The following is an 11,743-nucleotide window of genomic DNA, read 5'->3' as shown; positions in this document are numbered from 1 at the left end:
TTCACTTTTATACGACAATGCAATGAAATAAAATCTTTCTGTTGATTATTTTAACAATTTTGAGCACTAATATTTAAGACTACTGATCTAACTTTCATTATTATTTTTATCATCACTGTAGTTAAATTATTAGAAAAATAGTAAATTAATATGCATTTATCAGAATTTTTTTTCTGTAGATCAATATTAAAGTAAAATTATTGGTAATGGAGAAACCAAGATGGAATATTGGCTTCCTACATAATTAGTTATTTAATTTAGTGATTCATAAGACGTTTTTTAAAGACAATATTTATTAAATGATATAATTTATTTTTCAACATATATATTGTAGCGTACATTCTACAGTATTTTTTAAAAATACTAAACATTCCTCTGTAGTCATTTTCTCCTATAACAAATAAATTACAATTTTGCCTTTGCTAGTTAAAAAAATCAAGTCAATAAAATCAGCTTACCAGAAGGAAAATGTATCAATATCATCAGTAATTCTATACTGCACTGACTTTTCAAGCAAAAATCAAAAAATCCATATGCCATGTTATAATACTCTTGAGAGAACACTACAGAGCAATTTTCTATAAACTTCCTTACAATTCGATTACATGTGTTTTATCATGCAGGAAAAGACAAGCTGACTCTAACTCTAACTCTCCAACATTACACTAATAAAATTTAAAAATAAGACAACAGCATTTCTCTAATAACAATAAACTTAAATAATAAAGAAATAAATCATATTAATAATTCTAGTAGACATAAATCAAATAATAATTCTAGAAGAAAATATATATATATGCATAAGCTAATGTTATGAACATTGAAAGCAAAAGTTGCTACAACTTGAAATAAAGAGGCTGTCACTGCATGAATGTTAAAAGAAAAAAATCAATCAAATAAAATAATAAGATATTTTCTTTAATGATATTTTTCTTGATTCATAACAAATGAAACTAAAACAAACAGGATACAATGAATTTCTATGAAAATACATGAACAACTAAATGCGACACATTAATAAATTTATTTATTTAATAATTAAAATGTTAGAATAAAATGAAATGTTACAAGAACAAATTTTCCAACTTGAACTTAAAAACAAAACAAAAAAAAAAATTTAAAGGAGATATATATTGATTGATAAAAAAACATTATATTCTACATGAATGCATATAATAGAGTGAATACAATTTTTGAAGAATGTTACTGTCGAAAATTATTTTATTACTACTCATATCCAGAAAGCTTTTTGTACTATTATCTTGGATAAGTAAATTTATAAAATTATAATTTGTTTACAATGTTATTGAAGTGTACTTTTCTTATTAATAAGAGTTATGTAGTAATGCAATTGAAATTTTTCATTGGATTAAAAAACTTACTGATATCCAAGAGAGAAATTAATTTTTGAGAGTTCTCCTGAGAGCTGCAACCAACATAGTACAAGGAATGCCTGTTCTTGTCCTGTGATAAATGTTTAGAACATTTTTTGTAAAGGAATGGCCTGTTTTGTGAATGTTTGTTCCTTTCCTGTTGATAGTGTACCCTACACTCTATATGAAGCCTCTAATTCCTGTTCCAGTGACATTGTGCCCTATACTGGATTTATGTTTTAAATGAAAATCCTGCCTCTGTTCTGCTGAGTATGCAATGAGTTTGTGTTCACATTATTTTTTGTGAAGGCATGCCTTGTTCTGGTTTGCTGGTAATGTACTCTTCACAGCACTGATGCTCAATTCTGTGACAAAAAAAAAAGTGCTAACGTCTCCAAAAGAAGGAATTGTAAACATTTATCAAACAGACATATCTGAAAACTTAATTAATAAAAAAAATGAAGAGATCTTCATTCTGGAGGAACGGCCCTCATCAATAATAGGAAATTACACCCACAATTGTCGCTAGTAAACTAAAAAATTTTTGCTCATTTTGCACGATGAATCCAACACTTTTTCAAACAGCTTTTTTTATTCCACGGATGTTTTACTAGGAGTTTACCACACTTTATGTCCATACCTCCAACCTATCAATGAACTCTTAATCTACTAAAAGAAACGGAAAATCTGAAAAGAATGATAAAACTTAAGGGCTTGCCCAAACCAAACAGAGTTTTTCTAATGGCTTGCTACTATAACTTCTTTGGAGCAAGGGAGCTGAAGGGATGATGCATTATCAAATATGCCTGACAACACCTAAGAACAACACCATGTGTGGAGGGAATGAGTGAACTGTAAAGAGGAAAAGTATCTCTAACTCACTAACAAAAACTTTGCAAATAGAAAAAAATAAATTTTTATACTTAGTATGCATATGCTTGTGTTTACTAAATGTAATAAATTTAGATAATTTTAAAAGAAGACACAAGATTGGTGTATAGATGTATTTAAAGTACTTAATGACAAGTTTTAAAATATATGCACAGTATTTATAATTCAACACATTTCATGCAGTTATATGTTCCAGAACTCCTTGATGAATCAGCTTTTCACAATCTGTTCGTTGAAGAAAATGCTAAAAGGAAAGAAAGCATTATACTTTTAGTTTAGTAACTTAAACAAAATATTAAGTTTAATTTCAAAGAAAGAATACAATTATTCAATTGTGATAATATATTTGATTTATTTCAACTAAAAAATATTTCTAAAAAAATAATATAAAACATAAAAATATTAAATTTTAATTATGCACAAAAGAAATATTCAAACATGATAAACAATTTATATTTATTTTAAATTTCTTTTATTTCTGATATACAATATTTTTCTTTCTTTTAATGTATTCAAATTAAACTCTCAGAAATTGATTCAAAATTCAATTTGATGTTGTCTGTGTAATAATGCATATACATACAAAATTCTAAACAGTTTTTTTTTTTTTTTTTTTTTTAATTCTTAGAATGCTGTCCAAGCAGTCTAAGAACACTTGGACAGTAACTGAAATTGGAAGTGCTATAAATTTATCTAAGGGGCTATTTAGAGACAAAATAATGTAACAAAAATATTTATTGCTTATGAAAACGACAGAAAAGTAATGATTTCATTTGTCAGGTTAACAAATAATTAATTATCATAGATATTAACAAAATAAATCAATCTGAAGACAGAAAAGTCATTTAAGATTTTTTGCAAATCCAAACAAATAATGACGGTTCACAGAAATAAGGAAATTACAATAAAAATATCAATTGAAACTTGGATCTTCTATTTGTTATATGAAATCAATAAGACTTAAACATTACATATATTTAAGTTCAATCAAACTTGTACTTACTGTACTATTTTTTGTCAAAACCACAGTATTTCCATCACTAGTTTCAAAGTCGCCATAATCATAAAGACACCTTACCTAAAATTGGTGAATTGAACTGTGAATAATATATTAATCAAAGACATAAATTTAGTGAGCTGATAAAATAACTTTAAAACTTTTTTTCTTTCAAATCTTAGAAAAATTATGTGTCAACTCCCATCAATTACCATAGGTATTATGCAATTTATTTCAAACTGCATCAAACTTTATTGATATAAAGAAGCAACGCTTCAACTGTTAAAAATCTTTCACCAGGCATATCATTCATTCTAAATTTTTTAAAAAGTAAATAAGCTATTTATGACTGCATAAGAATCATGTTGGTTATATTTTTTAAAAAAACATTAATTATTTAGAATTTTATTCAATCTCATTCAGCATTTTTTTAAAATTTATAAATTTGACATAACCTGAAACATTAATAAAGAAACATCCTTGCTTTAAATCTTGTTAAAATAAAAGAAATTACTTTAATTCTTCAACAGACATTGATAAATGAGAATCTCAGTTTATTTTAGGTATTTATTTTTAAATTTGTATGATCGATCAAAAAATTTATTTGGTATTTGACAATAGAAACTGGCATAAGATAAGTTTAATAATAATTGAGTTGCCACCAAGTAATTAAAAAATTGAACAAATTAATGGAAAGTAAACTTTAGAGAACAGAAGTCAACTGATTAATGGAGGGTTATTTATGGGTATAATTGAATACTTTTACACATATATTTGTGCATTGTAAGATCAGTGATCTTTTCATCATAGTGAGTTATCATATTTTTGTCATAAAGATTAACTGTATGCAAATATTAAGCAGATCAGTTTACTTGAGATAAATAATGACACTAATGATTAATTAACAAATAACCACTGAGAAACAATCAACTTATAACACTATCTAATCAATCATTACATTTTTTCATAGAGTTATATTTTTTAAAGATACAAGTTATGTTTTTTCATAACAACAATATTATAAAGCTTTGCATTAATATGTCAAACATTGATAATATAATTTAAAAATTAAAATATAACCTGTATAAATAAAGATTTTGGAGGTTGCATATTAGTGAAGAGGTCAAGTCCAGTCCCTCCAATAGCTGACATATAATTTACAATATTACGGCTGTAAGAAGTGAACCAATTTACCTGAAATATGCATAAAAATGAAAATAGAATCATTAAAAGATGTGTGTGTGAATGCACTTTTATTTTTTAAGATAAAAAACGGAAAGCAAGAATCAAATATTAAATATTCAGGGAGAAAAAAACTTTTTAATAAAAGGATGGTAATATATGCTTACAATTTCAAATAACTTTTTATTTAAATACAGGAATCTTTTCAAAAATTTAATATAACAAAAATTAATCACAGAAAGATTTCAGTGTAAAAATCAAATAGTAAATATTTCATTTCCATTTTAAGACTTTAATCATCTTTTATGTTCATTTTAGAGAATCTTTTTCTGAACTCTGTCATGCAAGCATTTTCATGTGAATAAAAATGTGTTTTGAAATTTTTATTCTACTAATTCTCTTTTTACAAAAGAGAATTTTTACTTGTAATTAACAATGATAATCAATATAGATTTCATTAAATTTTATATAACAATAATGAATTTTTATAATGAGAGCAAGACTTTTGTTCACCTTATATATATATATAATAGTAATAAAAAACAAGTTAATAGAAAAAAAAGGATCAAAATTAAACCAAATAAAAAAATTTATTTGGTTTAATTTTGATCTTTTTTTTCCCCTATTAACTTGGTTTTTATTACTACTGTCTTGATTCATCTGTGTTTTAGTAGTAGCTGCATTAGCGCTTTCTAAATACAATTGTGATTTTTCAGTTCTTTTTTTAGTTTGAATCAGAAATAATTTTTTACTTGCAATTCTGAAATAATTTAGTTTTGTTTCCAAAATATTTTTAATTTTTTAATTGTTTCAATTATAGATTTTAATTACCTAATGCTAATATATTTTTGATTACTTTATATATATATATATATATGCATGCAATAAACGGAATACAGAGATTAATCTTGCTAATGCTAAACTGAGCCTCAATTGCAACTAATCTAAAAATTAATTAAATCATATCAGCATCAGATTATCTTTGTAATATTATAAATTATGTTAGAAATTATAGTAAAAGGTTAGATTTAACATATGTAATATAAAAGCAAAACAAGTAATTAAAACCAGTGAATTGCCAAGCCTGATGAGAATTATTAAAATTCTAATTTTAGAAAGAATTTCTCTTGCTTTTCTTAATCTTCCAGAAGTCCCCATTCATTACCAATTTTACAGTCAGCTAGTCACTCTGAATTTATAAAAAAACAATTTTTTAAACTGTTTTAGGATTATACATAGATTTCTTTAATGTACTTTGAATTATTATGAAGTTTTAATACAATGGTTTAACATTTCTAACTCTCTATGATTTATTTTAGTTTAAAAAAAGAACAGTCATTTGAATTTCCATCAAAAGCTGGGCTAGCTCAAATATAATAAATTCATAAAGTCCAAAAGTACATACATCCTTGGTTACAAAGCAGAATTTTCAATCAATGTGTAAAATAGGTTGAATATGATAATAGAACAAATCATACTTCAGATTCTGATAAACATGATCTAACATCCAGAGGCAAAATAGCTCCAAAGCCCCATCTAATATCCCTTATCATCTGCAAGCGATTAAATCTGTAATAAAAAAAATATTACAAAATATTAAATTAATTTTGATGAAACTAATCACTAATAATTAGATTGAAGAATGCTATCATTCTCTATTCCAAATTTTAATGCATGTAAAGTTTGGCATTTAGACTCATTATATTTCTTATAATTTGGATTAGAGAGCAATTCTTTGAAACTGTGGCCATGCTTAGAATAGAATGAAACTGTGACAAAAATCTAGGCATGGTAATTTTTATTGAAGTCAGAAATTTGAACCTAGTTTCAAATAGCTACTAATTTGATACTTTTAAGTAATTTTACTTTTTGATAATTTTAAATAATTACCAAATATTTTTTTAAGTAATTTCAGAGATATTTGTTTCTTGAGTATATAATATTAACTTTCTAGAGTCTAGTCATTTGGCAGGTCTTTCCAATAGGAGCAAAGAGTTCACAAATAACTTGGTTTACTTTAGCAATTACACTCCTTTGAAACAATGAATACATTTCATAGATAGCATGAAAATTCATTTTCTATACTGAATAATGAAACATATATACTTGCTGGTAACTCCCTCCCCCCCTCTCTCAAAGAATATAAACATACATACAACTTTGCTGGTAACCCCCCTCTTTCTTTTTAATTTAAAGAGATATAAAAATTGTCATAAAATAATTTTTTTTTTGCAATAATAGTTTTTTTTTAAATTATATACTTACTGAAAAAAGAACAAGTAGCCTTAATGATATAAAGAAATTAATGATATGAATGATAAAATGAATAATATGATATCAATGTAAGTTTCATTGCAGTGATGCCATGGCCAGTGGGAATTGACAGTAACATCATGACCAATCTGGTTTAACCACATTGTATATAAGTAGAGTGTAAACCTTAATTGATGCAGCAGTAGCAGTAGTAAGTGAAGAAATGAATAATGTTTACTTTTTTATTCTATTAACTTATTTTAAGTCAAAATAAAAATTATTTTAGGGCAAATGTCTTAGTCATTTTTTGAGCAATCACTGAATCCCACATCCCAAAAATTCTCAAAATGTAGTGCAGACAAATTCTTATCTAAAACTATGTAAGTTCAAAATATTTTCCCAGCATTTCTTTCCTACTTTCTGCCTACCTATTCTCAATCTCAGAGCTTAGACAAAGGATCTTGATAGTTAGACAGTAGAAAAATTGGAAACTATAAAGAATAAAAATTTCTATGAAATTCCATGACTTTTGCTTTAAATCAAATGTTGTTCATAAAAAAAAAGAGAGAGAGAGAAATGAAAGATGCAGCTAGTTAAATAATATACCAGAATTGCTTTCAAATTATAAAATGATACTAGAAAACAAAAAAGTCAAAAGCTCAAAAGGGTTTAGGTCCTTTTTTCTTCTTCTCCCCCCCCCCCACATTAATATAATTTTTCTAGGAAGGGTCTCAAAATATTTCATTACTTGTATCCTCATATTGTCAAAATCCACTACTGACAAGGATTACACATTCCTTCATATATATATATATATATATATATATACAGTTTTCATTATTACAAAAAAGGGAAAGAAAAAGCTGAACATAAATTAGATACATATATAGCATCAAATTTGAAAAAAAAAAAAAAAAGTAACATGCCAACAGAAATAGGTCAATGAAACCAAAAAGATGAGAAAAAAAGTTACTGAGTTCTAAATTACATTAAATAAATTTATTTGTAATAATTACATATCCAGGCAGTTAATTAAATGGATTTCACTTTATCTATTTTATTATTATTATTTTAGATTTAACACCTTTAAAGTTTCAATGAATTTGTGCAGAACTGTGCACATAAATAATTCTTCATGAAATAGGCTTATATATATATATATATATATATCTTAATTTTTATCTCTTTAATTGCATTATAAAAAAAAATCTTTCTATTTTTAGACAAGACTAATAAATTATTAATCATCAAAATGAAAATTCCTTTAAATTAAGTATAATTACATACAAATATGCCAAAACACATCTCCGGTTCCTCAAAAGTACAGCATGCCGCAACTGAATGGCAGAATGATATTGACTTTCACCAGCTCTGGAGGCATTGCTGAAAATAAGAAAATTTAGCTTTAAAAAACAATAAATAAAATTTCTAAAAATAAAAAAAAAATATCTACAGGATATTTCAAAAATCATTGTTCAACTTTAATGGTAGAGTATAGGTATAGCCAACCAGAAATAACGATTGCATAATATTGAAAACATAAAGGATGATTGTTACAGGGGTCCTTCATTAATAAATTTATTGTGATTTGAAAAACAAACAAACTTTGCTGATATATTAGGAATGTCTTCATATACAATGTTTTAAATATCCACATGAAATTTTCTTTAAACATAATAATAATGTTTCATTTTCTTGTTCTAATTTTTTGCCTTCTTCTTCATAGTCCCTGCCTTATATCAGGCTTTTCATGCTGAAAGTGTCACTCTAATGTTATTTATGTTCTTTTTTATTATAAAAATTACATTCCAAGAAAAAAGAGGATGTACTGCAATTTGAAATTCTGTCATTATAATAATTGTGAGAAATGAATTACTATTTTAGAAACATTTATGCGACATATATTCATAAAAAATATCATTGTTTTCTTGAATAGAATGATTGTTTGAAATTCATATACCTGCATCACAAGTAAGTGCCCTTCATATTTGCTATGTCCCATTCTATAGTAAAACTGATTTATTCCTGTATGTCTAATCTATTATTAAAGTTTAATTAATGCCAACATATATAACATTTTACTAGTCAATTTAGTTTACTAAATGTGATTTTCAAATTTGTCTTTAAATTTTCCTTTTGAAAACTTGAAATATAAGAAACAAATAATAATTTTCCTTATTTTATTGTTCAAAACTTTTTTTCTTTTAATGCTTAACTTAAGAAAATGCTTATCATGGTCTAGTATCTAATTTTTAAACAATCAAAGAGAGTAATAATTGGAAAAATTATTTAAATGATGGGGAGAAATACATTTTACTTCTGAGTCGATATCTATATTTCTTAAGTTAAAAAAATATCATGTTTAAGACAATTACTACATCCTATCAATAATATTCAGTAAAACATTCTTCACACTGCTACATTTCAAACGAATAAAAACAACTTTTGCAACTAAAATTGATTGAATGAAGCATCGAAAATTATTAATTTAAAATGAATTTTAAAACTAAATTCACACTCTCAAGAGATATCTTAAGGAATTGTTTACACATTTAAATTATTTATTGTTGGATTATTAAGCTTAAATTCTTTTGAATACTTACATAAGAAAGTGTTAGCACTAATTTAAAAATATTTTTAATATATAATTATTTATAATCAACCTTCTCTTCACTTTCATTATCTTAATCTTATGCTTTAATTATTTTTTTAAAAAACATCTTTAATTTGCAAAATTTGGATTTTATGACTATAAATACTTTTAGTGCTGAATTTAATAGAAAAAGATTAGATGATTTGAGATGACAAATAACTTTATAGCTTAAGAAAATTAGGAAACACAACAACTCATAAGGAAGAGGGAGAAAAAGAAAAGTAAATATTCCAGTTTTTAAAGACAAAAAAAAAAGTAATTTTGTGCAATAGATTAAAAGTTATTAATAAGCAAATAAAAATTTAAAGCCTTTCTCTATGATGCAAAATTCAGTTCTGATAACAATATATTATTCTCATATATTTTCATTAATATTAAAAACTTAACTTTTAATTCAGTGACGGTTTTTGAATTAAAAAGTCATTTGTGTGTTAGCACTTTTGTTCCATTATTTACACTTGTCTGTGTGGCCAATAATTAATTATAGAACTTAAATTATCTTGAATGTAAATAATTTTAAAGGTAATCACTAAAACCAATTGATTATAATGATAATTTGAATATACTTTAATTAATTTAATATTATTTTATTTTGTAATAGATTTTTTTTTCAGTTTTTTATATTGTAATTTTTATGGAACAGTGTGCCCTATATCTCTATTATTATTTTTGTACAAGCTTTATACTATTTTATATTTTTCTACTGAATATAGAAACAAATAATACACTACAATAATTTATTTACAATTTTACAAATGAATATAGAAACTAATAAAAAAATTACAATAATTCACAATTTTTAATTTTATTTAAACATCTTATTTTTTCAAATAGTTCTTTAAAATAAGAGCTCTTTTAAGTGAAACAGCTACGACTAATTAAATTTTCATCATAAAACAATGATTCTTATTTAATGGGCTATGCAGGAAAATCAGGTATATTATTGTGAATAGCATGAAGAGTAAACTTTATTATTAAATCAACAAATGTGGTGATTTTTTTTCCCTAAATGTATTAGTTAGTTTCGTAAGTTTTAATAAATTTGGATAAATTTTTTCCCATCTAGGCATGTAGGCTAATACCCAATTCTCTGGTTTTAAAAAGATTTTGTTATATGCACTATGACAAAATGAGCACTTTCAGAGTGGATTTTATATCACGATTTAGACATTAAAAAAAGACAATATTTATAAAAAAAAGCACAGTTGTCTTCAGGAATAAATACTTTTATATTGTAAAAAAGGGTTACTTAATCTATTTAACACATTTTATACACAAAATCCTTACATTTGGATAAATATAGAATGAATGGTTATCATATCTAAATTACAAAATGTATCTATTACCTTATATTCCAGATTTTTATAAAATTATGTTTTTCTTTCTATTTATGTTTACTTTCAACATTTTTATTTACACATTGATTCATCTATGAAGATGAATCAACGTTGCAAAGCTTACAACCAAAAATTTATGTTTCCAGTCACTATAGAATTTTAATAGGTATTATTTGATTAAAATACACTTTATTACTTTTCTGTAAATAAATTCTTTTCGCAATTATAATAAAATAGAAAATAATATACAACATTCATAAAAATTATGTAGTCTAGTTAAACATTAATTTAATTTAAAAAATTACACATCTGCTTGATTTTCTTCAAAAAGAGCTTTCATTTCTTCAAACACTTGTTTCATTACTTCATCCTGGTGGACAGGGAAAAAATGTAAGAATTACAATTTAAGAAGCAATTTTTGAATTTATTCAAATGGCGATACAAAATGCATAATGAATATAAAGATAGAATTTAAAACACAAACTTGAATTGGATTCAAGTAATCACATCTCTGTATCTGCTTTATGAGTTCTAATGCTTTGTCTCCCAGCATATTTAAAACCACAGAAAAAAAATAATAACACTTAATTAGAAGTCAAAACAAACAAATAAAAAAAGAAATCACTGAATAGATGAGCAGACACTGAGCGCTTATTTTAATTTTACCGATTTTTGTTTGATTTATACTCTTAATTGAGATATGGTTGCATTATTTATGAAATATTTATTTTGAAGCGAACAAAAGCATTTCATTTCGCGCGTAATTTTCGATTACAGTTAAGGCATATGATAATTACATTGTACGCATATTTATTTTAAAAGTTATGAGTTGAATGCAGAATTTTTAACCTGGAAGTCAGATTAAGTCACCTTTCTTCATATATAATTTTTTTTAATTGAGAAACAATTTTGAGGTGTTTTAGTAACAAAACGAAAAATACGCAACTGTGTATGAAATCGAGCTCAAATCAAGAATTCTTTGGAGAGGGTAATTCCCTGGTAACTATAACCGTTGAAAAGTTTGTTAGTAAACAAAATCACATTTTCATTTGATAAC

At 25.0% G+C, this 11,743-nt stretch overlaps 1 protein-coding gene across 1 annotated transcript; it reads right to left on the bottom strand.

The window, feature by feature from the left end:
* Positions 1 to 1,176: 1,176 nt before the first annotated feature.
* LOC129972365 (DNA replication complex GINS protein PSF1-like) lies at positions 1,177 to 11,432 on the bottom strand. The gene is made up of 7 exons (XM_056086482.1): positions 11,171 to 11,432; positions 10,992 to 11,056; positions 7,984 to 8,079; positions 5,922 to 6,012; positions 4,342 to 4,455; positions 3,268 to 3,342; positions 1,177 to 2,508 (listed from the first exon to the last, which is right to left on the bottom strand). Exons 1-7 carry the CDS (start codon positions 11,237 to 11,239, stop codon positions 2,440 to 2,442), a joined length of 579 nt encoding a protein of 192 aa, XP_055942457.1. The 5' UTR covers positions 11,240 to 11,432; the 3' UTR covers positions 1,177 to 2,439.
* Positions 11,433 to 11,743: the final 311 nt, after the last annotated feature.

Source organism: Argiope bruennichi, chromosome 6 (genome assembly GCF_947563725.1).
Source record: "Argiope bruennichi chromosome 6, qqArgBrue1.1, whole genome shotgun sequence".
Lineage (NCBI taxonomy): Eukaryota > Metazoa > Arthropoda > Arachnida > Araneae > Araneidae > Argiope > Argiope bruennichi.
The sequence above is the reverse complement of the archived record's forward strand: the minus strand, read 5'-3'. Positions and strand labels throughout refer to the sequence as shown.

Bases quoted from the DNA above. Each gene is read 5' to 3' on its own strand.
- LOC129972365 (XM_056086482.1), bottom strand. From the start codon at position 11,239: ATGCTGGGAGACAAAGCATTAGAACTCATAAAGCAGATACAGAGATGT. The intron at 11,057-11,170 runs GTTTGTGTTTTA...CCTGTCCACCAG, and splicing joins ATTACTTGAATCCAATTCAA to GATGAAGTAATGAAACAAGT. The intron at 3,343-4,341 runs GTTATATTTTAA...CACCAATTTTAG, and splicing joins CAAAATCTTTATTTATACAG to GTAAGGTGTCTTTATGATTA.